The sequence below is a fragment of the Spermophilus citellus genome, assembly GCF_964194105.1.
Source record: "Spermophilus citellus genome assembly, chromosome: 2".
Classification (NCBI taxonomy): domain Eukaryota; kingdom Metazoa; phylum Chordata; class Mammalia; order Rodentia; family Sciuridae; genus Spermophilus; species Spermophilus citellus.
The window spans coordinates 251,581,870-251,608,980 of NC_138183.1; the positions used below are offsets into that span (position 1 = coordinate 251,581,870).

The window sequence follows — 27,111 nt, forward strand, 5'->3', positions numbered from 1 at the left end:
GGGGTAACCTGAACTTAACTCCTTCATTTGACATGATGATCCAAGGGCAGAGAAGTTAGGTAACTTGCCTAAGATCACATGCCAGGATTTAAATCCATATCTGACTCCTGAGCCCTAGTTCTTAACTGTTACGCCATTAATTAGGGCTCTGATCATCCAGTTTATTTCTAATATAGAAATGCTAAAGGACAAGAATATTCCAAAGATTATGGTTTGTCTGTCTGATGTTTTGTAAGGGACAGTCTCAGTTCTTTTGATAAGAGAGTTTGGTTATATTCTACCAGGCTGTTGACATAAATGGGAATACTGGATTTGGGAATTCTTTTGTGAGAACTTCACTTTCAAAGACTAAATCTCAGTCCTTTGTAGTTCGAAGTGCAATGCTCCTGAGACCTGCACCCCCAGCTAGAGATACCCATATTTCTTCTTCCAAAGCCATCAAGAGGTCTGGATGAGCTGCTGAGTGTTTGGAGATGAGGGAGAGATTTGAGGATGCTTGGTCTGGTTAAAGGGTATTGGGCGTGTTCCCAGGAACTAGTAAAGACTGGCTGTTATGCCTTTTAAACCGGGCTGATTGCTGGGAGGCCTTTTTGTCCTGGCCCAGGTAGTGAACCCGCCGTTGCTGTTGGAGCCAGTAGAGCATCTCCACTTTGTCCCATTTCATCTTGTCTAAGTAGCGCTGTCCCTTGAAGGTCACTGGTTCACCAAAGATTAATTCAATCTCCTTCAGGAGGGAAACCAAAGAAGCCTCAATTTGATTGAGCTTCCTGTGGAAATAGCTTCGTAACTGATTTTCCTGCAGGAGATGACTCAGGCCCAATTCAGACTTTTGGAAGAAGCGGTTGGGGTCAGAGGCTTGCTGTTCAAACCACTCCAGTCTCGCCAGCAATACCTCCCGCAGCTGAATGGGCTTCAAGGCCCTTTCCCAGGCCCTTACTAATGAGGGCAGCTGCCTCAGACGGGCTTTGGAGCTGTACTTGATGGCCATGTCCAGCCGGACGTTGTGAGGGACCTCGAGAACAGACCACAGTCGTTCTAGACGCTTCTGCAGGCTCAGGATCTGGTTCTTATCACCTTCCAGTCTGTTCTCCAGCACTGTGTTCCATTCCCACTCTCCTGGCACAAAGTCTGGCTCTTCATCCTCTAACAAGGGAGGGGGCCGCTGAATAATTGGGGACTCTTTGATGCATACTGGAACCTCCACAGGTGCCTCCTCTTCAAACATCTGGAAGATGACATGGAGGAAATCTGTCTCCTGGTTGGTGAGGTACTTGAAGTAGTCATCCACAGACAGGGTGCTTTTCCACCAGGTCAGCCAGGAGATCTTCTTTGACTGCTTTTCCCAGCCTTTGCTTGGTTGGGGTGGTGTGGGAGAAGGCATCCTCTCAGCGTCCGACTGCAAAACATTTGTTCTCTGGTAAAGTCCAGTCAGATCAGGGTTGACTATTTGAAATTGTTTTTCATGGCGCAGAAAGGCTGAGGACAGGAAGGCGGACCAGTCTTTATCTGCTGCAGGTTCAACCAGAGGTCCTTGGTCAAAACAGAAATGGTCAGTAGAGACACGGCTCATCAACTCTTCATAGACCTCCTTGGTGCTACTGCCAATGAGGCGCTCTATATCCATTTCGTCTATAACTTTGGAGTCCAATTCACCAGCCAGGTGGTTGTACAAGACTCTGGCCCCCTCAACATGGAAAGAGTCCAAAAAGTTTCTATCAGAAAGTCGCACAGCTGCTGCCTGGACCACTACTTTATTTTTCAACTTCAAAGTAGTAGTCACTGGCTGTGGATAAAGTGGAGGGGATTTGAGGTGCAGGTGGTCCCACTGTCCAAAGGCTTCTCTTTCCTGGAAGCTCTTTAACATTCTCTGCAGCTCCTCCAGGTGATGCCTGGCAGCTGGGTGGTAGGTCACAACCCCCAGGAGTGGGGGCAAGCCAGAGTCCAATGCTGAGTAGTGAGTCCACTCCAACTTCATGTTCTTTATCATCTGCTTCAGATCCGCAGCCACAATGTCCCTAGTCAGCTTTGGTTTGCTTTCTCCTGGAGCCAAGACCAGAGGGGTAAAGGAATGAGAAGGGAGTGTAGAAAGACCCAATTTATCTGCCAGCTTCCAGTCTTCACGAAGACAAGGCATGGATTGGCTTCTCTGTGGCTGGGAAAGGACAGGTAAAGAATGGGGGAGGGAACCTCTACTGGTGGGAGTCACAGAGTGGCTGGGAATTGACACCATCTGTTTAGAACTGAAGTCGATTTCTTTCTCTTTTCTTACAGTAGGCAGCCAGTGGAGAGGCTTTCTACTCTTCAGCTGAGGGATGGACTTCAATTCCTTCACTGGATCCAATTCAGGCTCAGTAAAAAACTCCTGTGAGCGGCTGAGTTGGACAAGGTAGTTCAGGTTGAGGCTAGAGCATGGCACTTCCGCGAAGCCGGTGCTGTGAGGCCAGGTGATCGGGCACAGTTTGAAAGGCCCAATGGGGCAGGGTGGGCGCCGCTTGTCCATGCTGCTGTGGGTGTGCTCTGCCTTCAGAAGGGTTTGGAAATCCGCGAGCAGGCAACGGTAGACGTCGGGACTGGTAAGGAAGATTGTGCAATCACTGGCAAGGCTGGCAGCCAACCGGGTGAGGGTGGCTGATTCAGTGAAGACCTTCGACATGGTCGACATAGTCACCAGCAGGTGCAGGTAGCGTAAAAAGAGCTGCTCACAGCTGAGCAGCACGTAAGTCTCAAGTCGCTTCCTCAGCTTCTGGTTGTTCTCGTAGCTCAGACTAGGTTCAGCAGGAGGCTCCCGCCAGCTGCACTTTAGTTCGTCCAGGATGACCTTGGTGAGACGGAGTCGGCCTTCAGAAGGCACCCAGGACGCCAGCCCGCTGTTGGCCAGCAGCTTGGCCACCTGGCGGCACAGCGGCGCCACCCTCAGCTTTGCCAGAGACACGGTTTGCACTTTCGAGACCTGCGGGCTGCGCTTCTGAGGCTCTGGGGGCGTCACCCTGCGGGGTAAGAGTGACAGCGGGCTCAGCAACTGGTGATAAAACCGCTGTAACTCGGACTCTACCTGCGGGGGCTCCATCTTTGCGCAGACGGAGCCCTCGGTCCGGGCAGAGGACGCCAAATGGTTACTAAGGTAACCAGGGCCCGAAAGCCCGAGTGCGCCTGCGTAGCCAGTGCCCGCTGCTCCGGAGTCGTCGGGCCAGGCCCAAGGTTGCGCACGCGCCAGGAGGCGGGGCAAAGTGTGGTTCCCCAGGCCTCTGTCCCTCGCGGCGTTGCGCGGAGTTGGCCTGTGGACTTGAGTGGTTGCGTTCCGCCAGGTGGTGTGAGCAGGACCAGGATGGCTTCGGACTCCGGGGACAGTGGGACCCTGTGCACGGTGAGAGCGGAGCTTCGAGTGGATCCTCGCCCGGCACAGCCTCAGCCCCTGGGATGATCGTTATCTTGGGAAGCCTGAAAGGAGCTGGCATTTGGGGCGGCGACTGTGACCACTGAACGCGAGGGTAGCAAAGCCCCTGGCTTGAGCGTTGCTGGGTGAAACCAGGGTCCTAGAATGATCAGGAGAGGCGACGAAGAAGGGGCTTTAGCCGGGCTTGGGGGTGCACGCCTGTAATCCCAGCGAGTCGGAGGCAGAGACGGGAGGATCGCAAGTTCAAGGCCAGCCCCAGCAGCTAAGCTGGATCTTGTCTCGAGATAAAAAAAAAAAAATTAAAAAGTGGGTTGGGAATGTAACTCAGTGGTTAAGCATTCCTGGGTTCAATCCCCAGGACCTCCCCCCCCCCCGCCAAAAAAAAAAAAAAGACTCGAAGAAGGGTCACGTGAGGCATGTCTCCAGGTCGTGGAGTGATTACAGTGTAGGTCAGGTGGTGAAATATGGTCAGGCTAGATAATAGGTCCCCAGTCCTCATCGGCCGGTCTCTGCGTCCCTTGCAGTTGGAGTTCGCGGTAAAGATGACCTGCCAGAGCTGTGTGGACGCGGTGCGCAAGTCCCTGCAAGGGGTGGCAGGTAAGAGCTGGATAAACCTTTCTGGTCCCTTGGGAAGAACTAGGCTAGTGTGTTAGTCCAGCCCTACTTCCATTTTACAGATGCAGAAATGGATACCCAGAGGGTGAAAGGAATATTCTTAGGCACACAGAGACCCAGAGGCAGAGCCTAGCATACAGGTCTGGAGTTTATCCTGTCAGAGCCCCTAAAGGCTCTAACTGCCAGAGCCTCCCATTTCCTGGAGTGAGGAGCTAGTCAGAGTACAGCTCCTCCTACTGAGGGAGTTCCCTGAAGCTCAGGCTGTTCTTGCTTAGTCAACAGTCCTGACAAAGCAAACTGCAACCTTGGCCCTGGTGCATTTTTAAAAAGCCAGCCGGTCTGGAGTTGACTTGGCACAATCAGAAAGATTTGAAGGCAGAGCCACTGGCATGTCCCTGGGAACTGGCTTCCTTTGATTCTGTTAAATGTTCTTCCAGCCATTCTGTAGGTATGGGCCAGACACTGGGAGGCTTTTAGAGAGAAAGGTCACCACTGTGCTTTCGTAAAGATGAGCATGTAAGCCTTGCTCAGGTGGCATTTACAGAACAGGAAAAATGGTTCTGAGAGAGAAGGAGATGAGGTAGGTTCTGAAGCCAGGAAAATGGTAGCCCTGCATCCTGCCTAGGTTGGCAGTGTGTGTTGTAGTTAGCAGGGTGCACTCCAGAATCAGAGCTGTTTAGGTTCAAATCCCTTATTTGCCACTTACTGGAGACTTCATACATGTGACTTTTTGTGTCTATATTTCTGCAGTGTTTAAATGGGGATGATAGCAGAAGTTACCCTGAAGGATCATTATAAAGAGTAAATTAGCTAATACCTATAAAGTACTTTAGCAAAGTCTTGGCCAGGTAGTAAGAGCCCAGAAAATCTCAGGGGATTATTAGAGGAAGGGCTTACAGGTGGTGATCTGCTTGGAGGGAGGTGTGAGGGAACAGTTTTTGTTTGTTTTTGCAAAGTGCTGGGATCAAACCCAGGGCCTCATGCATGCTAGGCAAGTGCTTTACCACTGAGCTACATCCTCAACCCCTACAGGGCAGATCTTGAAGATGAGTTTGCTTAGGTTCCTTTTTTGGGATGTCACGTGAGGGTCTGATGGAAATTGAGCCTTTCTACTCAGAGCAGAGTGTCTGAGCATGGCTTTTCCAGGACACAGTGCCCTCCATTTCCTATAAAACATTCCTGCTGGGAAAGCAGACAGCTGGAGTTTTTGTTAGATAGAGGGCTGTGTTCGGCCCTCAGCAGGTTTTTTTAGGTACCAGAAAGAGACATCTGGTGACCCTGTGTTTTCTGGTCTGGGTAACTTCAACCAGCTTGGGTTTCTCATGGCCTGGGCAGGGGAATCACAGTCTCCAGAATACAGAGAGAGAGGAATGTTGCTTGGCCTTGGGAAGAAGTGCTTTGCTCTTCCCACAGGGGTGAGTCTAAGGAACTTCTAGCTCAGGGCTCAACTCCTTGAGCTCCTATCACTTGGTCTGGAGTTCATGTGGTCTCTCTTTTTTCCTTCTAGGCCCTGGGCTAACCAAAGCCTGGCCTAGCCACATTCCGAGGTTCACCAGCCAAAGCGAACTTCTGCTTGGCTGGATAATGAGACTTCTGGTGCAGACTTGGGTCAGAAATTAAAAAGGGACATAGCTACAGGAGCTTTAGAAGCAGAGAATCAGCTCTTCTTGGAAGACCCCAGGGTCTGGAAACACGTCTAGGCCAGGCCTTTATCTGCTGTTTGTTCAAAACACACTTGGGCCTGTGTACTAACGCAAGCCCCCCTCACCTTTCCCTGGCCTATACAAGAAGCCAGCTTTGAGCTCCCTATTGCCTCTATTTCCCCTCCAGTACTTTTTCCTTGTTAAAGTCAAGGTGATTTTTTAAAAGTCATAACTAGATAATATGCATTAGTTACTTGAGGCTCTCTTCATGAGTATATAAGAATCCTTCTGCAGACTTATGTATATAGGACAATTGCAGGGACTTCAAGGGCAATGAGGACTCCATAGGCTCTTTTTCTGACACATTGACTTTTGAACTTGACCCCTGTGATCCACACAGAGCTTCTGCCCTCACAGAGCTAGCAGCCTAGAGAATAAAACAGAGGATTATAATCAATGCAGAGTGAGTTTCTCAGGGGAAGTATGAGCTGCTGTAGGATAGGTATGTAAGGGCTCAGCCCAGCCTGGAGGTGACCTACTGTTTCTTGGGGTGAGCCAAGTATCTGGATTAAGTGCCTGCACTCTGGAGCAAGGCTGCCTGGGATTCCCAGTTCCATAACTTACCACAGTGTGACTTCAAGCAAGTTTCTTCATCTCTCTGTGCCTTAGTGTCCTTACCTGAAAATAGGAATAATAGCACCTAATTCACAGGGTTACTCTAGGTATCAAATGAGTCAATACTGGTAAAATCATCAAGGAGGATCTGGCCCATGGTGCCTGCTCAGTTGACATGGCTCTCAAGATAGTGGTGATAAGCCCCCCTTTATAATGCATGTAACTGGCTTACTGAGATAAAATTGACAGAAATTCACCTATCTAAAGTGTACAATTCAATCAGTATATTCACAGAGTTGTGCAGCTATCACTATCAATTTTACTTTTTCATGATTTTATACAAGAAATCCTGTATCCTTTAACTTTAATCCTGTATCAACTTCTTATTTCCCAACCCTGACCCTTAACTTTTCTGTCTACTATTCTGGACATTTCATATAAATAGCATCATAGGCTGGGCATGGTGGCACATGCCTATAATCCCAGGCACCTGGGAAGCTGAGGCAGGAGGATCACAAGTTCAAGGCCAGCCTCGACAACTTAGGGAGGCACTGTCTCAAATATAAAAAAAGGACTGGGGATGTGGTTCAGTGGTTAAATACTCCTGGGTTTAATCCCTGGTGGTGAAGGAGACACACAGATAGATGACTGGGGATGTAGCTCAGTAGTAAAATACCCCGTGTATTCACTTCCCAGTACCAAAAAAAAAAAAAAAAGGCTTATATAACATGTGGTCTTTTGAGACTGGCTTTGACATAGCAAAATGTTTGGAGGCTCAGGCATGTTGTATCAGGTATCTAGACTCCATTTCTTCTTATAGCTAATATCCCACATTGCATGGATATTGTTTGTGTTTATCCTTTTGTCAGTTGATGGTATTTGGGTTGTTTTCACCTTTTTGCTGTCACAAATAATGCTGCTATGGATAGCCCACTATATATATATATATATATATATATATATATATATATATATATATATATTTTTTTTTTTTTTTGTAGTACTTAGTTTTCCATGAAGCAGAATGCATTTCAATTGATCATATACAAATGGAGCGCAACATTTCGTTTCTTTGGTTGTACACAGTGTAGAGATGTACCATTTGTGCAATCATACATGTACCTAGAGTAATGATGTCCATCTCATTCCACTATCTTTTCTACCCTCATAACCCCTACCCATCCTCCCCTTTCCCCAATCCAAAGATCCTTCATTCTTCCCATGCCCCCCCCACACCATCATAGATCAACATCCACTAATCAGAGAAAACATTCGGCCTTTAGTTTTTGGGGATTGGCTTACTTAGCATAATATTCTCCAGCTCCATCCATTTACCTGCAAATGCCACAATTTTATTTTCTTTTAATGCTGAGCAATATTCCACAGTCTCTTTATCCATTCAGCTATTGATGAGTATCTAAGTTGGTTCCACAGTTTAGCTATTGTGAATTCAGCTGGATAGCCCACTTTTATAAAAATATTTGAAGAAGAATTTTCTGTTTCAAAAGTTATAAATAATACCTACTATGTAGAAAGTACTCAGAGAAAGCTTCTTCAAGTTCACCCAGCTAGAAGAAAGCCTCCACGCTGACTTCTGAACATGGGAAGGTTGGTGACATTAAGGATGTCTGTCTCCTTCCTGCTGTGAGCACGGATGCCATTCCTCTGCTGTCTTCTGCCCTCTGTCTCCTCCCAGGTATCCAGGGTATGGAGGTACAGTTGGAGAACCAGATGGTCTTGGTGCAGACCACTCTGCCCAGCCAGGAGGTGCAGGCGCTCCTGGAAGGCACTGGGCGGCAGGCTGTACTCAAGGGCATGGGCAGCAGCCAGTTGCGTGAGTGACTACTGTGTCCTTGGCCTCTGACTCTCTGGGAGGGAGCTAGCCCACTACTGGTTCAAATCTACCCAGACGATTCTCATACTCTTGGTTGGAGTGGCTTTGGGGACAATGTGAAAGTCATGTGAGACTCCCTGCCCTTCCTGAGTTGATGAAGAGGTAGAGCAGAGTAAGGTGGCAAACTAGCCTGAGTGTCCAATACTTTGCAGAGAATCTGGGGGCAGCAGTGGCCATTCTGGGGGGTCCTGGCACCGTGCAGGGCGTGGTGCGCTTCCTACAGCTGACCCCTGAGCGCTGCCTCATCGAGGGAACCATCGACGGCCTAGAGCCTGGGCTGCATGGACTCCACGTCCATCAGTATGGTGATCTCACGAGGAACTGCAGCAGGTATATCATCCATAATGTCCCTGATAGTGGCTTCATCTGTGTGCTTTCACACTTGATCCTCACAAGAACCCCAGGAGGCTCAGCCTACAGATAAGAAACTGAGGCTCAAAGGGATTAAATGGTTTACAAAAGATCCCAGAGAATGTGAAAGGTAGAGTTGGGATTTGAATCAAGGTCTGATTCTGAGGCTCCTGCTGGGAACCACTGTACTACCTCTCAGATGAAGGGCAGGGTCTGTGACAGAGTTTTTGTCCTACTGTCATATAATTAGTTGTTTACTCCTTTATGTCTCTCCTGGACCAGAAGCTCATTGAGGGCAAAACCCAAACCCATTCTTCTATCCAAACCCTTCCTTCTTGTTGCCATCTCCCCAAAGCCTGGAACAGAGTAGGCCTATTTGTTGAATGAATGAAACAAATGTAGATAGAGAAGAAAGTGGACCAACTTGGCCTGTGAGCTGCTGTTCTGCTGCCCACCTGCTACCTCTCCTCCTTAGCTGTGGGGACCACTTTAACCCTGATGGAACATCTCATGGGGGACCAGAGGACTCTGAACGGGTAAGTATTCGTCTGGGCTGGGCTCGGGTATAGAGAAAACCCAGGTCTCAGAGGCTGGGCAGGCAGCTCCTGGGGCCTTGGAGTGTGGTGGGGTCTTTTCCTCTCATTTCATTTTGTTCAGTGTAAGAACATTTGTTAATTCTTTTCTGTGAGCAAGGCCTTGGGAAATAACACTGCGTAGCCCAGTGCCTGCCTCCAGGGGGCTCACAGTCTAGTGGTATAATCCTTGCTGGAGCCCCAGGAACCCAGGCTGACACCTGATCCAACCCAAGGGCCAGTGGGAAACCGCCTCCCAGCAGAGCAGGTGAGGGTGTGGAAATTGAAGGTTTTACTAAAAAGGCTGCCCCTGGCACTAGGACCCCAGTCCTGGTATTGTGTTCTCTGCAGAAGATTGTTTCCCTGACTTCAGGGAGTCAATCACATGCCACCTGAAAGATTTTCGAATTATCCGAGTCGGGCTTGTACGTTCCTCAATTGTTTAAGTTGACTCATTTTTTTCCTTCGACAAATTTAGTTGTATTATTATTACTGTTATTGTTGTCATTATTATTATTATTTTCAATCAATCCCAGGAAGTTTCAACATGTTCCAAAGTAGAGCAATAAATATCAAAAACGGCCATGTGGGGCTGGCTGGGGCTGGAACTCAGTAGTAGAGCACTTGCCTGTCATGTGTGAGGCACTGGGTTTTATCCTCAGCACCACATAAAAATAAATAAAATAAAGGCATTATGTCTATCTACAGCTACAAAATATTCTAAAAAACCCCAAACTGCCATGTCCTTATCATCTAACTTCAGGTTACCATTTCATGGTCACCATTATTTTGTCTATATCCCTGGCCCTTCTCCACCAGTATTTTGAAGCAAATCAAGACCTCATTTCATATCACTAAGGAAGATTGATTGATTGATTGATTGACTGATTGAGACAGGGTCTTGCTATGTTAAGCCCAGACTGGTCTTAGCCTCAGCCTCCTTAAGAGCTAGGACTGCAGGTTCACACATAGCTGAGGTAAATTTATTTTTAACTAGAAACTTGATATTGCCACATAAAATCAATAAAAGAAAAAAGTTACTAAAGTCCTGCTAGAGACTGGCTTGACAGGCTTGGGGACTGAGGTCACTTTGTCAAAGTACAGATTAGAGGACATGAAAGTGGTGTAAAATACCTGTTCACACTAACCTGAGACTTTCCTCCTGATGTCTTCCCAGGGGCTGGAAGCCATTGAAGGGGGGACTGCATGTTCCTTAATGCCCTGTCACACCTCTTATCATCTCCTTTCTGGGGGTGTATGTCCCCCCAGCTCTTGGAGATAACAGCCAAAGGCAGGTTCCTGGTGCTGGAAACCTGCCAGCTCCTTCTAATGTGGCAGGACTCAGGGCCTTGTTTTTATTTTTTTTCCTTTGTTCACATCTGTCTCTCATTACTTATGAGATCTTCAAAACTTCTTTACCTTATAAAATACCTTTTCCTGCCTGTATTTTTATTTTTACATTACATTTTCTTTAAATATGATTTTATTTATTTATTTATTTTGGTACTAGGGATTGAACCCAGGGGTGCTTATTCACTGAGCCACATCCCCAGACCCTTTTATTTATTTACTTATTTTTTTTTAGAGACAGGGTCTCACTAAGACAGTGTGCTTAGGGACTCACTAAGTTGCTGAGGCTGAACTTAAAATCCTCCTGCCTAAGCCTCCCAAGTTGCTGGGATTATAGGTGTGTGCCACCATGCCCAGTTTTATTTTCTATCTTGATGAACAGTTTCAACCTGTGACACAAACCAATGAAACCATGGTACAGGGTAAGCATCCCTAACCTCAAAATCCAAAATCCAAATACTCTAAATCTGGAACTTTGAGTGTAGTCCTTTTTGTTTTGGGGGAGATAGAGGTATAGAGGTTTGAACATGCTAGGCAAGTACTCCACTGCAGAGTGAGGTGTATTTTTAAGAGTTTGGATTTTTGTATTAGGGTTGCTCAACCAGTAAAGTGTATAAGAACCTTTTTAAAATCTGAAACACTTGGAAATCACTGACCTCAAGCATTTTGGATAAGGTTTATTCAACTTGTATGTTTATTATTTCATGTAACTGATTATTTTGGATTTGGGACAGCTCTGTCTTGTTTCTAGTGGTCAAAATCTCTAATTTTGCCCCTGAGAAGTTGGGGAGACAAAATGTCCTCAGTGTCCAGGGTATTGGTGATCTTCTGCCTCAAATCAAATGACTCAGCATTAGCACATAAAACAGTAGACTTTGATCATCTCAGTTTCTTTGGGCCAGAATCTGGGTGTTTCTGGCTCAGGATCTCATGGGGCTGCAATCATTGAGGGCTCAACATGGAGAGGATCAGTTTCCCAGCTTGCTATTGCAAGAGTTGCTGTTGGCAGGCTTCGGGTCCTCCTTGGCTGTTGGCCAGATACTTAGTGCTTTGTCACATGGGTCTCTCGCTAGGGCAGTAGCTGGCTTCCTTCTGAGTACATGAGTAAGAGTGTGAAAGCCTCCAAGACTGAAGCCAGGTTCTTGTTGTAACCTAATCTAGCAAGTGACACTCAGTCTAGCCCCCACTCCAGGGGGTAAATCACACAGACATGAATAGGGGAGGTGCATCTCCACCCTGCCTTCCTCCTTTAGCCTTGAAAGCTGGTGGGCAGGAGCTGGGCAGGTGAAGAGCATGAGCGTGGGAAAGGCAGATCCAGCAGGGAAAAGGCCAGGCCAGCCAGGAGGTATGGCACAGCAGGAGTGTTTCTGGAGGGCAAGAAACTACCTTGTCACCTGGTTCTTTGCCCCAAAGTGGATGGAGTTGGCAGCCACATTGCGCCCCAGAAGTGAGTAAAAACTGAGCAGCCAAGGCTGTCATGAGATCTCCAGTTTCCTTTTGGGTTACAGCACTTGGTTTTGCCCCACTGGAAATGAATTCATTGTGGGAATTCGTGTCCAAGCTGGTTGTCCCTTCACATCTCTCCTAATGATCTCTAAGCTTCTATCCCTTTTCTCCCAGCCCTCCTCAGTCTTTCCTTTTCATACAATGTACTGAGGGATTGCTCTGAAGCATGGAAGGACCATGCCACGCTCTTGCCTGAAACCCTTCTTGGCCCTCCAGTGCCTGAGGGTACAGACTGGGCCCAACTTCTTGGTGTGATGTTCAAGGACTCCTTGGCCCAATTCCACTTGCCTGTGTGCTGAGGGGAGGGACTGGGAAGACAGTCTCTCCCTTACCCCCTGCAGGGTCATACCCAGCCTGCTCCCAGCCTGCTCCCAGCCTAGCCCTGATACCTCCCCGACCTTGATGGTGGTTTCTACCATTAAAGTCCCCAACACAGGACAGTATAACAAAAAGTGCCAGGTGCTGGCCACAGATGCTGGCCACAGATGCCCCTCTGAACATGAAGATAAAGCAGAAACAGTATTCTTGCTGCTGTCAGCTCTGTCACCCACCACATGCTGGTGTGCTTTGCTATGCAGCAGCAGGGCCTGTGGACCAGCCCACACTGGCTCCAGCACTTGCTTTTGCCCAAGTGTCAGGTCAGGGATGATTTATTTGCACAGATGTAGGTTTCTGTGGCTTACCAATAAGGTCCTATCACCCTAGGACATACCAGCTATTGTCCTCATTTGTGTTACCTTTTTTTTTTTTGGTACTGTGGATTGAACCCAAGGGTGCTTTGACATTGACCTACATCCCCAGCTCTTAATATTTATTTTTTAGTTTTAGGTGGACACAATATCTTTATTTTTTAAATTTTTATGTGGTGCTGAGGATCAAATCCAGCACCCCGCGCATGCCAGGCGAGTGCGTTACTACTTGGGCCACATCCCCAGCCCCCCAGCTCTTTTCATTTTTCATTTTGAGACAGGGTCTTGCTAAGTTGCTGAGGCTGGCCTTGAACTTGCGATCCTGCCTCAGCCTCTTGAGTCACTGGGATTGCAAGCGTATGCTACCATGCCCAGCCTCACCTCTTTTTTTTTTTTTAGAGAAGAGAGAGAGAATTTTTTTTAATATTTATTTTTCAGTTTTCAGTGAATACAACATCTTTATTTTATTTTTATGTGGTGCTGAGGATTGAATCCAGCGCCCCGCGCATGCCAGGCGAGCGCATTACTGCTTGAGCCACATCCCCAGCCCCTCACCTATGTTCTTGATCACATCTATTTCATATCGGAGGCCTTTGAGGGTGGAGACCATATATGTACCCCACCATGCCTGCCAGAGTATCTGGAGGTGTTCAGGAGATGTGTTAGGATGCTTTTTCTTTTCTTTTCTTTTCTTTTGGAGGGGAGGATTGAACTATTCAGGGGCACTTGACCACCGAGCCATATCCCCAGCCCTATTTTGTACTTTACTTAGAAACAAGGTCTCACTGAGTTTTTGCTGAGGCTGGCTTTCAATTCACGATCCTCCAGTCTCAGCCTCCTGAGCTGTTGGGATTACAGGCATGTGCCATCATGCCTTGCTAGATGCTTTTCTTACCTTCTAGGAAGAAGGGGGAAAACCCAGCTTCTGGAGCCAGGACAGGCCCTTTGCCCTCTCATGTTTCTTCTTTCTGTTCCTTGAGCCAGGAGTCAGGGAAGTGATGCTGGCTCCTGTGATGGTTAGAGAAGCCAACTGTCGCAACTTAAGCCTAGGGGAATTGAAGACTGCCAAGGGCCTGCAGAGCCAAAGGAGGCTGGAGAACTGGGCTTGGAAAGAAGCAAGAACTGGGCTATCAAGGCTGCAAGTAGGGCTGGACAATGTAGGAAAGACAGCCTGGTCCAATAGGTGTGACTGCCCATAACAGGGATACTGGCCCTTTCCAGGGTGCTGGCATTTCCCCTAAGATTTGAATTCAGGGAAGGAGTGTCCAGTTGCCTTCCTTGAGTTCCAGAACATCCCTTGATCCTACTCACTGGGCCCACAGGAAGAAATTGGTGGTTTTGGGAAGTGGGAAGAGAAATCAGATACTGCAAAGCCAGAATATAACAACACCTGTGCCCCCATGTAACCCTTCTTCCCACTGTGTCTCAAACCAGCACCGCGGAGACCTGGGCAATGTCCATGCTGATGCTGATGGCCGAGCTGTCTTCCGGATAGAGAATGAGCTGCTGAAGGTGAGCTGGGAAGAAGGTTGGGCCCTTCCCAAAGGGACAGTGATTCTGAGACTGTTGTCACCCTTCAAAGGTGTGGGACGTGATTGGTCGCAGCCTGGTTGTTGATGAGGGAGAAGATGACCTGGGCCGGGGTGGCCATCCCTTATCCAAGATCACAGGAAACTCTGGGGAGAGGTGGGTAACTGCCCTCAAGAGGAGGCTGTTCTCTGCCAGTGGCACACATGGGACCCTGGGAGGTACCAGACAAGGGTTTACTCTGACCATACATCCTTCTTCAGGTTGGCCTGTGGCATCATTGCACGTTCCGCTGGCCTTTTCCAAAACCCCAAGCAGATCTGCTCTTGTGACGGCCTCACTATCTGGGAGGAGCGAGGCCGACCCATCGCTGGTGAGGGCCGAAAGGACTCAGCCCAGCCTCCTGCTCACCTCTGAGCAGGGCCTCGCCTTGATTCTCTTCTGTCCTGCCAGCTGAGCACCTTCCCCCTACAGAGGAAGAAGAGTGAGTTGTGCTTGCTCAGGCCCAGGAGGACTGGGCACAGGGCATATAGGGGTCACTGTGAGGTTCCTTTGGCAAATTAAACTTTTATTTTCATATGGAACATAGCTTTTGTCTCTCTGTGTCCCTTAATGGACTTGGTGAACATAGTCTTTCTGCTCTATGTTTTGCCCCAGGGCTACTCCTTAGCTTTGAAGCCAAAAAACCTGGATTAAAATCCACACACTGGCCAGGAGTGGTGGCACACACCTGTATTCCCAGCCATTTGGGAGACTGAGGCAGGAGGATCACAATTTCAAAGCAAGCCTCAGGAACTTAGGCCCTCAGCAATTTAGCGAGGCCCTGTCTCAAAATAAAAAGTAATAAAAGGGCTGGGATTTGGGCTGATGTTGTGGCTCGGTGGTAGAGTGCTCTCCTAGCATGTATGAGGCGCTCAAGCCTCAGCACCACATAAAAATGTATAAAATAAAGGTATTGTGTCCAACTACAACTGGGAAAAAAAAAAAAAAAAGGTGGGGTCAATCTATTACCCTAGTGCCAAAAAAAAAAAAAAAAAATCCACACACCAGGCCTCAGGCCCCTCTTCCTCTTTAGGGTAATAGTGAAGGGCCACAGCAGTTGTATTTCTGTGTGTGGTCTCCCTTTTCCCCTCACTTGGCTGACTGGAATCAAATCAACTCCACCTGTGCTAGCCCCTGCATTCCTTGAGAAATCAGAGCAGATCTAGCTGTAGTTTCTCCCTGTGGTTGGGCTCATAAGAATGTAGGAACTTTAGGACCCTATACTCTTTTAAAATTAATCTGGCTCAAGTTGATTTCTTTATCAACTCACAAGTAAAAAAAAAAAAAACCTCTTAATTAACCTAATTAAGTCTTAATTACTAAGTGAGTGCTTGGCAGAAAGCCTGGTACATGCTAAGTTAAGGGAGCTGAAGCTGTGATTCTGAGGCCACATGGGCCCCTGGAGACAACCCCAGCAAAATTCCTCTCTCAGCCAGTGGCTGTTAACCAAAATAGCACATGGGCCTTGGATTTGGGGCTCCCCTCAGCTGTTCCCCCAACACCCCCACCCCATGCCACGTTAGGCTTTCCTATCCTTAACAAAACTGCTTTTTCAACCTGGTGAAGTACAAACTTTGCCCCTGTGCCACCTGCTTGGAATCAGGAGGGGGCTTTATAGTTAGTTGGCTTTGGCTTTGAGGCTCCTGGCTCTGTTCCCATTCCCTAGGCCCTGCCTGTTTTCCACTTCAAGGATGCTGGCACCACCTCCAGTGCCAGCCTTGGACTCTGTTCCTTCTGACCAAACTTACGCTGGTTGTATTCCTATTCCCCTTGGTCCCTGGAGCCAAATCCTTTTAAGCCTGATATCCAGGATGTCTTCCCTACCTCCTGGCCATTACAGAAATATCTGGGTTCTGTCCACAGCCAACCCCTGACCTTCTTACACCTCCATTCTGGAATTACAGCAGGGCTTAACTCTTTTGAGCTGAACTACTCACCATTCCCTACCACTCAGTTAACACTCTTAAGAGATCAACATGCCCATTAGCTGCTCTCTTTCTGAACTCTGAGCTATGTGATTTCTAAATTGTTTGCATATTGCAGAACACTGTTGAGATGCCTTGAAGCCACATCTGCAAAACAGAAGTATATCTGCAACCAAAGATGCTGAGTCCTGTCACAGGACTCCCCCAAAGCCCTAGAACCCTAGGGAGTACAGTTTGAAAATCTTTTCAAACTGAAGGGTTGGGGTTGTAGCTCAGTGGTAGAGCGCTTGCCTAGTATGTGTGAGGCACCAGGTTCCATTCTCAGCACTGCATATAAATAAATAAAATAAGGTCCATTGACAACTAAAAAAAATATTTAAAAACTCTTTGTAAACTCAAGCATTTCTGTGCTACCCCTCAGTTTTTTTGAACATTATTTAGTTGTTGATAGACCTTTGTTTTATTTGCTTATTGTTATATGGTGTTGAGAATTGAACCCAGTGCCTCACACATGTTAGGCAAGTGCCCTACCCCTCAGTTTTCACCATGTCTATAAATCATCTGTGCTATAATTTACCAAGTAATTTTCTTTAAATTGATTCACTTTTAAACTTACTTAAAAAGGAAATTTTCATCATATTAGCAAATACCTGTATTGTGCTTATTATATAATAGTATTAAGTTCCAGGCTCTGTTATAAACACTTCCTTTTCCCTTTCCTCCCTTCCTCCCTTCTTGTTTCCTTCCTCCCTTCTTTTTATGTACTGGGGGATTGAATTCAGGGTCCCATGCATGCTAGGCAAATATTGAGCTATATCCCCAGCCTTTCTTATTTTTTTATTTTGAGACAGGGTCTAGCTAGGTTGCCCACGCTGGCCTTGAACTTGAGATCTTCCTACTTCAGCTTCCTGAGTAGTAGTAGATTACAGGTGACACGGCATGGGGCTAGATATGGAGCTCACTCCTTTCCTTCCTTCCTTCCTCCTCCCTCCCTCCCTCCCTTTCTTCCTTCTTTCCTTCTCCCTCTCCCTGTTCCTCTCCCCGCACCCCTTTCTTTTTGATACTGGGATTGAACTCAAGGGCACTCAACCACTGATCCACATCCCCAGCCCTGTTTTGTATTTTATTTAGAGACAGGGTTTCACTAAGTTGTTTAGCGCCTAGCTTTTGCTGAGGCTGGCTTTGAACTCTACAATCTTCCTGCTTCAGCCACTGGGATTATAGGCGTGTGCCACCTCGCCTGGCCAGAAACTTTTTTGTTTTGTTTTGTAACGGGGATTGAACCCAGGGATGCTTAACCTATAAGCCACATTCCAACCCTTTCTATTTTTTATTTTGAGACAGGGTCTCCCTAAGTTGCTTAGGGCCTTGCTAAATTGCTGAGGCTGGCTTTGAACTTGCAATCCTCCTGCCTCAACCTTCTGAGTTGCTGGAGTTACAGGTGCCTGCCACCATGTCTGGAAGAAATGCTGGGTTAAAGACTAGAAACTGTTTTTAAGAGTCTTCTAGGTGATTTTGAAGCATGCCAAAGTTTTTTTAAGTCCCAACTTAAAAAAAAAATGGGGCTTGGTATAGCTCTGTGGTAGTATTTGCCCAGTATGCATCAGACCCTGGGTTTTATCCCTAGCAACAACAAAACAAAACAGAAGAGAGGTGTGTCTTTTTTTTTTTTGTAAAAATGGGATTCAGGATTATCCTCCAGTCCCCCCAAATTCTCCTCTATTATGTATGTGTGGTAGGGGGTGCTGGAGATCAAACCCAGGGTCCCCCGTGTGTAGCACTCCACCATTGCGGTATGTCCCCACTCGTATACATTCTTTTAATTTGATTGATAATGAAATTTTGTAGCAAACTTTCCTAATAGCTCCATTTACTGGGCTTAACATAGTGTTCAACATACTGCTCAACACTTTATAGAATCTTGTTATTGCTCAAAATGACCTTGTGCTTTGTAGATATTTACCAAGGTTTATTAAACCTGTTTGCACAAATGCCTGTACACAAACTTTTTAGTCATAACCTTCAAAAAATGGAAACAATCTAGATGTCCTTCAACTGTGGAATGGAAAAACAAATTGTGGTACATTCATATGATGTCAATCATTGATAATAAGAACCAACTATGGATACAAGCAATGACATGGATGAATATCAGATGCATTGTTTAGTGAAAGATGCTATACTTGAAAAGCGACATATATGTGACTCTATTTAATAAACAACATTTTGGAAAAGACAATATAGTGAAAGAAAACATATAAGTGTTTGCCAGAGGCTTGAGCATGGGAGTTGACTGCAAAGAGACATCATGAGGAAGCTATTTATGGTGAAAAATCCATTCTATACTTCAATTATGATGGTCATAGGGGTGTTTGTCAAAACTCAAAGAACTATACACCAGAAAGGGAAAGTATCACTGTCTATAAATTATACTTCCATTAAAAAAAAACAAGCAAAATTCAGCAATTTCACTACTGGGTGGAGTTATAGGATATTGTTTAATATCCAAGAGAAGTAAAAGCAAGGTCTCAAATAATATTTGTACACCAATGTTCACAGTAGCTTGAAAGTGGAAGCAACCCAAGGGTATACTGATGGATGATAAACAAAATGTGGTATATACATGCTATGGAATATTATGCAGCCTTAAAAAGAAGGAAATTCTGATACCTGCTCCAACATAGATCAATCTTGAAGTGCTATGTGAAATTAGCTAGTAACAGAACAAATAATTGTATGATTTCACTTATATCAAATAACTAGAGTAGTCAAATTTTCGCAGAGAAAGAAAGCAGAATAGTGGTTTCCAGGCAGGGGGAGAAAGGAGTTAGGTGGTTTTTTTTTTGTTTTTTGTTTTTTTTTTGTACTGGGATTGAACTCAGGGGCACTTAACACTGAGCCATATCCCCAGCCCTATTTATATTTTATTTAGAGATAGGGTCTCACAGAGTTGCTTAGTGCTTCTCTATTGCTCAGGCTGGCTTTGAACTCCCGATCCTCCTGTGTCAGCCTTCAGAGCTGCTGGGATTACAGGCATGCACCACCATTCCAGCTCTAGGGATTAGTATTTAATGGGTTCAGAGTTTCAGCTGGGGAATATAAAAATGTTCTGAGATGCATGGTGGTAATGGTTGCACAATAATGAGAATGTACTTAATACCATTGAACTGTGCACTTGAGTAGAGTTTAAATAATATTTTATGTTATATCTTTTACTACAATAAAAAATCTTATATTTAAAAAGAAGACAAACTTGGCATGGTGGTGCATGCCTGTAATCCTGGCAATTTGGGAGGCTGAAGGATCACAAGTTGGAGGCCAGCCTGGGCAATTTAGCCATATACTCTCTCATAAAAAAAATTAAAAAATAAAAAGGGCTAGGGATGGTAGCTCAGAGGTAGAATGCTCCTGGGTTCAATTCCCAGTACCAAAACACAAAACAAAACAAACAAATGAAAAACCCAAAACACACACACGCACACACACACACACACAAAAACAATAAAAACCCACAAAATCTTGAGCACAAAATTTGATACTGTCTGAATATTTCTCAAGAAGGATGTAGAATTCATGATATCATCCGTATATGAATGTGGTTTTCTCAGCAATAGATGTCAATACTTTTGCAAATCTGAAGAGGTGAAAAAATATTTTCATTTTCTTGGGAAATTGAATTTCCCTGTGACTGCAGTTTATTTATTGGCCATTTGCAGTTCTTTTCTATAAAACTGTCAGTTCAAATGCTTGATCATTTGCCTAATTTTTTCTTCATCAATTTGTTGCAGTTATTTGTATAGTATAGATATTAACTATTAAGATTTCCAAATTTATACCTTCAGTCCTGAACTTCAGACACATTCAATTGCCCATGATGCTCTTTTCCTTTTTTAAAATTTTTTATTGGCACCAAGGATTGAACTCAGGGCCTCTCACATGTAAGCAACTGCTTTACCACTGAGCACAACTCAGCCCTTCTTTTAAATTTTATTTGGAGACAGAGTCTCACTAATTTTTCCAGACTAATCTTGAATTTGCAATCTTCCTGCCTCAGCTTCCTGAGTCACAACTGGCTACTGGGGTATCTACTTATTTATTTTTGGTGCTGAGAATTGAATCTAGGGGTGCTTTGCCACTGAGTTATATCCCAGGTCCTTTTTATTTTGAGACATGGTCTTACTAAGTTGCTGAGGCTGGTTTGAACTTACGATCCTCCTGTCTCAGCTCCCAAGTTACTGATATTTTAGACCTGTGCCATTACACCTGGCTGGGGCATCTTTCAAAAGGGCAGGAGTTTCAGTCTTTTTATTTCTTGGTACCAGGAATTGAACCCAGGGGCACCTAACCACCGAGCCACACTCTCAGCCCTTTTAATTTTTTATTTTGAGATAGGGTCTCATTAAATAGCTTAGGGCCTCACTAAATTGCTGAGGCTGGTTTTGAACTTTCAAACCTTCTGCCTCAGCCTCCTGAGCTGCTAGGATTACAGGTATGTACCACCTGCTTTACGTGCTAACCCCATCATTCAGGTTTCAACTAGGGGATTTGGGGGATGCAAACTTTCAGATCATAGCAATCTCTAAAACTGAATTTCTGATTTTCATAGCAAGTGTTTCTCATAATGTAGCCCATCTCAGTAAATGGCAACTCCATGCTTCCATGTGCTCCATGTCATCTTTAACTCCTCCCTTTCACAACTCACATCCAATCACAGCGGTGATAACATCAAACTACATCCAATCTGATCGCTTTTCCTTAATTCAACCTTGTTCATATCATCTCTCTCCTGGACTTTTGCAGTGGCAATAATTATTCTGAGGAAACAATTGTTTCCTCTATAGTCTTTTTACTCACCTTAAGAGGAGGTAGAATACTTATAAAACTATGAAACAGATGTCATATCAGATCAACCCATATGTTCTATGCCCTCCATAGACTTCCAGCCTTACAATGAAAACCAAAGTAATTCAATGGCCCACAAGGTGTGGCATTACCCTTCCCCCTTTCTTCTCTTCCTATTATTCCCTTTTCCAGGCTCCAGGGATACTGGCTCTTTGCTCTTTCTGGAACCAGCCTGATTTGCTCCTGCTCCAGGACTTTTTGTCTTATACTTTCCAGCTGGAATGATCTTTCCTCAGAGGATGGCATCTTGATTACTTGAATTCTTCATCACCATCTACCTGCTGTGTTTATTTTCTCTCTCCCCACCATAATATGAGCTCCAAGAAGATCGAGATTTTGTTATTTTGGTTGTTGTTATTCACTGCTGTGTTAGTTTTTCATCACTGTTACAAAATACCTGAGAAAATCCACTTAATTAAGGAAATATTTATTTTGGCTCAAGATTATAGAGATTTCAGTCCATGGTTGTTTGGCTCCATTGCTTTGGGTCTATAGTAAGGGAAAGCATCATGGGAGAAAGAGCATGGTGGAGCAGAGTGGCTCATCCCCATGGCCACAGAAAAGGTGGGGATGGGGAGATGCTTGAGGGTGCAGGGGGAGTATCAATTGTGGAGATGGCAGACAAAAACCTACATCTTTATTTATTTTTTTAAATTTTAATATTTATTTATTTATTTTAGTTCTCGGTGGACACAACATCTTTGTTGGTATGTGGTGCTGAGGATCGAACCCGGGCCGCACACATGCCAGGGGAGTGCGCTACCGCTTGAGCCACATCCCCAGCCCATAACCTACATCTTTAAATAGGTCCCACCTCTTACAGTTTTCACCACCTCCTAGTAGCCCATTCAGGTACAAATCAGATGGATTAATCCATTGATGTGGTTGAAGCCCTCATAATCCAGTCGCTTCAGGCTGGGGCTGTGGCTTAAGCGGTAGCGGGCTTGCCTGGCTTGAGTGCCGCCCAGGTTAGATCCTCAGCACCACATACAAAGATGCTGTGTCCCCCGAGAACTAAAAAAAATATTTAAAAACTCTCTCTCTCACTCTCTCTTAAAAAAATAATAATCCAGTCACTTCCCCAAAGCCTCACCTTTTAACAGTGCTATATTGGGGACCAAGACTTCCACATATAAGCCTTCGGGTTCAGATCCAAACCTTAACTCCTATATCCTTGATGCTGTCTATCTACATGGCAGGTGTTCCATGCAGTATGTTGAATGAACATGTGAAGAATATTTGTGAATTTGTCACATGACTTTGTTTTTGGTGTCTTCTGCCATGTACAAATCTTTACATACTTAAATCTGTCGGTTTAAAACTTTTTCTTTCTTTTGTGAGGCTCAATTTTTGCCTCTTCAAGGATTATTTTAATTTTCCATTTTGTAAATGTTTTAATTGTGGAAAACATCAAAGATCCAAGAGTCATTTCCTTATTTTTCGACTGAAAATTCCATCACGGCAGGGACAGGCTCTAATTTTTCGCTGTCTGCAGTGTCTACCCGGACCCCGGCAACCCGGGGGAATGTGCCTGCAAAGACTGAGTTAATGGCACCAGGACTCCTGGGGTAGACGCCCTGCACAGTCCCGGGGCGGTTTGCTGACTAGAGGCGTTGGTCCCGGTTTCTCCCGCCAGGCCTGGCCTTCCTCGGGTCATTCACGCTGCCGTCTCCAGGCACAGGGTTAGTTAAGACTGCCAGAATGGGAGGAGCCCTGACTTCCGACTGAACAAAGTTTTCCTTTGGGCCTGGGAGTCCGGGCCCCACCCAGGCCAGAGGCCGCCTCTCCAACTAGGCCTCTGCCGCCCGCGCAGCCCGCGCGCGCTCCCTCCACTCCAACCCTCCTTCCCCTCCCCCCGGCAGCGGCGGTTGGTCGCGCGTCGTCGTCCCTCTCCCACCCCCTCCGCTAACGAGCGGGCTCCAGGCCCTCTGTGATTGGCTGCGTTCGAGCGCATCTTCTTTCAGTCTCTATGATTGGCTGCCGCACGCGCGGGATGCCCGTCCCGATTGGCTAGATCAGCGCGCCTGCGCGGCAGGGTTCTCGGTCGCCAGCCATTCCTGGGGAGGACTGCCGGTCGGTCGGACGTCTCGGCTGTCGCTGGAGGAGCGGTCCCGGCTCTCCGGGAAGGCGGCTGCGGCGGCAAAATGAAGATATTCGTGGGCAACGTCGACGGGGCGGATACAACGCCGGAGGAACTGGCAGCCCTCTTCGCGCCCTACGGCACGGTCATGAGCTGCGCCGTCATGAAACAGTTTGCCTTCGTGCACATGCGCGAGAACGCAGGCGCGCTGCGCGCCATCGAGGCCTTGCACGGTCACGAGCTGCGGCCGGGGCGCGCGCTCGTGGTGGAGATGTCGCGCCCAAGGCCGCTGAACACTTGGAAGATTTTCGTGGGCAATGTGTCGGCTGCATGCACGAGCCAGGAATTGCGCAGCCTCTTCGAGCGCCGCGGACGCGTCATCGAGTGTGACGTGGTAAAAGGTAACACGGAGGCACGCTCGGGGGCGGGGGCGCGCTCGGGGCACTCTGCCTGTTAGCCACGCCCCTTACCCGGGGGTCGGTCACTGCGCGGTTGGGCAGGGTGGGGAAGTGCGCTGGGGCGAGGCCAGAGGTGTTGGGGGTGCGTTGGGCAGAGCCACCCTCCTCCCCTGCGGTCCAGGCACCGTTCACCAAGTGGGAGGAAGCGGCTCTGGGAGGGTGCGGCGGCCACTGCGAGCCGAGCCACGGGGCCGGGGACGCGCCAGAGACTTGCGAGTGTACTGGGGGCGCGTCTTCTGGTCTCCCGGGCCTGGCACCGAGCGGAAATTGGGAAGTGACGGGCACAAGCCGGATCATGGAGCGGGGAAGATTTCGCCACTTCCCCACTTCCTCTCCAGACGTCGGTCAGAGCAAGGGAAGAGGGAAAAGGTGGGGGCTGACGCCCCAAGGCCGCCCTCGTGTTCCCTCCCGATGAATGCTCCCAAGCGGAAGGTAACGGGGCCCTTGGACGTTTCTCGGGCTGGGATCTCTTAGTATTGTTTGGCATGGGTCTCCTCATGGGTACAGGAAGGGCCCCTTCCGAGCCACTTTGGTATTTTCAGTATTTGATGGGTTAGATGTGGCAGCTCTGTGGTCCAACTCCCTTAAACCTGTTTTCCCTCTTTCCCCACCCTTTGGGCTCGATTTTAGATCTGTTAGCTGGAAACCCTGACCTTTTTGCTTGTGGAAGGAGATTTGCTTAAGCTTGGAGACCTTTGCAAGGGGGCATACTTTGGCTGAGGGGATTATGGGGAGATGTGTGAGAGGTCTTCCTTAAACATTGGCTGAAAACGATTTACTTGAGAGTTGTCATTGCTTGAATTAATTCTCAGAGCAGATCCCTAGTTTGCCTTTTCTTTGAGAAAAATGTGTCACCATAATTTAGGCTTGATTTCCTTTTTGGAGCCCAGTCGACTTTTTCTTTTTTAATATTCTGGGTTCTTATCCCCTAAGTTCTTTCTCTTTTGGGGAAGATTTGATGGGTCAGCCCTTGTATATATGTGGCCTGTCTTTGTTCCACTTGGGAACAGATCTGAGTTAACTTTGCCCTGTTATTTTCAAGGATGCACCTGGGAGTATGTGATGCCCTCCTGGTGTTGGATTCATGCCTGCTCATACCCTGTGTGAGACGTTTTGAGGATGAGAAATAAATAGGTGCAGTTGCTTGTTCATGGTCACCAAAGATATTTCATTTGTTGTCCGGTAAAGGCACATCTTTGGCCATTCCTTGTCCTTTCCACAAGTTGGGGAAATGTCATTGTGTCCCTTGCTAGGAACAAATTCTTATTCTGCATTAATACTCCATTCTATTTTCCTCAACTTAGGTTATGCAAGTCCACGAGACTATCCGGAATCGGGCTTTCCTGCTGGGTGCTCTGAGGCAGGATGTATGGTGCATGGATTTTTGATTTCGTTTAGAATGAAAGAGTGGGAGGGTGTCAGATTGGGTACTTGGCCAGCAAGGGGTATGAGAGTTTTGTGTTTAATTAATCTGTTAGGTTTCTTTTGTAGTTGTTAGGCAGGGTGACTGGTAGATTGAAAGTCTAGAATCAGTACTTGGGGCAATCTCTATGGAACTCATGATCAAGAAGCTTGTTCTCAAGTGATAGAGAAAGCCAGAAATGTTCTTGAATTTGTTTGGGATCAACACTAAGTGACGGGGGAAGGGTGGTGGTGGTGGTGGTGGTGGTGGTAAAGTGCATGATAACTTCACATGAGTTTTAGAATTTCTGGTTGATTCCCTGTGAGAGTTAGAGAGAAAAGTTTGTGCATTTTGTTCCTTTGTAAACATTTGTTAGCAGAAATGCTTGGACTTCCTCAGGGAGGTGTCTTCCATTGTTGTTAGGCTTATATGCAATAGCACCTGATGCACTGATATCCTTCACTGATATCTTTATAGTTCTTAGGGGTGAAAAAACTTAGGATTTAAAGTTGGGAATTTGTAGAAGAGACTGGCTCAATAAATAGCTTACTCATTTCTTGACTGTGAATGAGCGTTTGATTTGCTGTCAGGTCTTCTGGTTTGCAGTTCTAGGGTTCAAACTCAGGGCCTACATGCTGTGCTAGCGACTCTACCATTGAGCCACACCCTCAGCCCTGTCAAGTCTTTGAAAAGCACAGGACAGCTAGCTCTGTTTTATTTCACAGGAGAAAAACATGGTTGCTTGGTTACTCTAGGAGCTTAGATATGATTTGTAGACCAAAAATCTCCATAGCAACAGTGGTAACCACTCTCTGCAGCTGTGTCCTATTGGGTATTCAAAGATGAACAGCTTCAAGAACCACTTGCAGACTTTGGCCATTGCATACTTCAGGGGAGGTCTGAGTCAGAAGAGGAAAATTATCCCTTCTCTTTTGTGGGTAGCCATCCTTTAAATACCGAGCTCTATAGTTTCAAAGTTTTTAAAAAATCATCTTAGGATAGAAAAAGTTGTTTTTCTGGATTCTCTTAACTTTGGTACTAGAGGGATTGTGATGTCATCAGACCATTAGGAGGTATCTGCAGAACTACTTGTTAGGTTTAATGCTAGTCTTAACTGAGAGATTACTTTGAGCTAACTATCCAGGCAAAAGAGTCCCTGGAGTTCTTCGGATCTCTGCTACTCTGATGGCTGGGAAGGAGTTGGGATTCTGGGCATCTTTGATGGGGTTAGGCTTGAATTTGGCTACTCAGTGTGATGGGACACAGTTAACCCTGATGTGATTCAGTCATTTGGACAACCTAGTTATAATTCCTTTCAGATATCAGGCTTAGAAACTTAGATATAATTTGGCTATAATTGTATCTTCCCCCACCAACAGTTACATAGTTCATCTGGGCTGTCAGTTGAACTGAACATGTGAAATCAAACCAACCCCGCTTTTTCTTTTTGCAGTGCAGGGAATTGAACCTAGGGCCTCACACATATTAAGCATGAGCTCAGCTTACTGAGCTACATCTCCAGACCTGAAATCTCAGTTTTTAAATTTTACTCCTTGATCTCTTAATAAAACCCAGCTATGTAGGGAGTAGACAATGGATGTTTGGGGGAATTTGTAGACCAAATAATCAGGAATGTGTTGTTTCCTTAATCCCTCACAGTGCCTGGAGATTGTCCCCTTTCATCCCCCCTCCCCCAGTCTGCCTACAGGCTCTAGCAGATCTTCCTGTTTTCTCTTGACCTTGAGTGAGCCTTTCTGCTTGTCATTGCATTCTCTAGGTGGTTTTGCCATTCCTAGGGTCAGCAGTCTCTGCTTTTAGAGACATTAGACCACCTGCTACTGTTTTTAGCTAGCTACCCAGAATGAAGATGAGAGATCAGAGGATAATTCTAGTACTGTGTGGCCAAGTGAAATGGAACACTTAGCTTTTCATAATTGCTAAATAAGGAATCAGGCTCTGTCTGTGGGAGTGTTGAAGACTTCAGAGTTGTGATAGTTCGTTTTGTTCTTTTATCATCTTTAGAAGGTTCCAAGTTTGTGTGTACAGATGACATTGTGTTTTATTAGAGATGAAAGATAATATTCTTTAGGAGAAATAGATCTGTGGGTATGCAAGTGAGGGTATCTCCGTTATTTTTAAAAATGAA

The 27,111-nt window shown here is 46.3% G+C and overlaps 3 protein-coding genes across 9 annotated transcripts in view; 2 read left to right on the forward strand and 1 right to left on the reverse strand.

Moving 5' to 3' along the window:
• Nucleotides 1–505: 505 nt before the first annotated feature.
• CCDC87 (coiled-coil domain containing 87) lies at nucleotides 506–3,067 on the reverse strand (the record flags this gene model as incomplete). Its single annotated transcript, XM_081277967.1, has 1 exon — nucleotides 506–3,067. One exon carries the CDS (start codon nucleotides 3,065–3,067, stop codon nucleotides 506–508), a length of 2,562 nt encoding a protein of 853 aa, XP_081134093.1.
• On the forward strand, nucleotides 3,039–14,740 carry CCS (copper chaperone for superoxide dismutase). Its single transcript, XM_081278045.1, has 8 exons — nucleotides 3,039–3,364; nucleotides 3,919–3,991; nucleotides 7,964–8,101; nucleotides 8,314–8,491; nucleotides 8,988–9,048; nucleotides 14,064–14,141; nucleotides 14,212–14,315; nucleotides 14,420–14,740. The coding sequence occupies exons 1-8, from the start codon at nucleotides 3,110–3,112 to the stop codon at nucleotides 14,571–14,573; spliced, it is 1,041 nt and encodes a 346-aa protein (XP_081134171.1). The 5' UTR covers nucleotides 3,039–3,109; the 3' UTR covers nucleotides 14,574–14,740.
• Nucleotides 14,741–23,061: 8,321 nt separating this feature from the next.
• Nucleotides 23,062–27,111, forward strand: part of LOC308642474 (RNA-binding protein 14) — a 48,304-nt gene continuing 44,254 nt past the window's right edge. For 4 of the 7 annotated variants that reach the window (XR_014020569.1, XM_081281434.1, XM_081281431.1 and 1 more), the window contains exon 1: nucleotides 23,062–23,506. Coding sequence is in view for 6 of the 7 variants with exons in the window: in XM_081281434.1 (XP_081137560.1) it covers nucleotides 23,170–23,506 (337 nt within the window). In the remaining variant the exon portion in view is untranslated. The remainder of the gene's footprint in view (nucleotides 23,507–27,111) is intronic. The other 3 variants (XM_081281435.1, XM_081281437.1, XM_081281436.1) reach the window with 1 other exon arrangement.

Excerpts from the sequence above, each read along its gene's own strand:
- CCS (XM_081278045.1), top strand. The coding sequence starts at position 3,110 with ATGGTTACTAAGGTAACCAGGGCCCGAAAGCCCGAGTGCGCCTGCGTA. Across the intron at positions 8,492-8,987 it reads CTCACGAGGAACTGCAGCAG|CTGTGGGGACCACTTTAACC; the intron begins GTATATCATCCA and ends TCTCCTCCTTAG. Across the intron at positions 9,049-14,063 it reads GACCAGAGGACTCTGAACGG|CACCGCGGAGACCTGGGCAA; the intron begins GTAAGTATTCGT and ends GTCTCAAACCAG.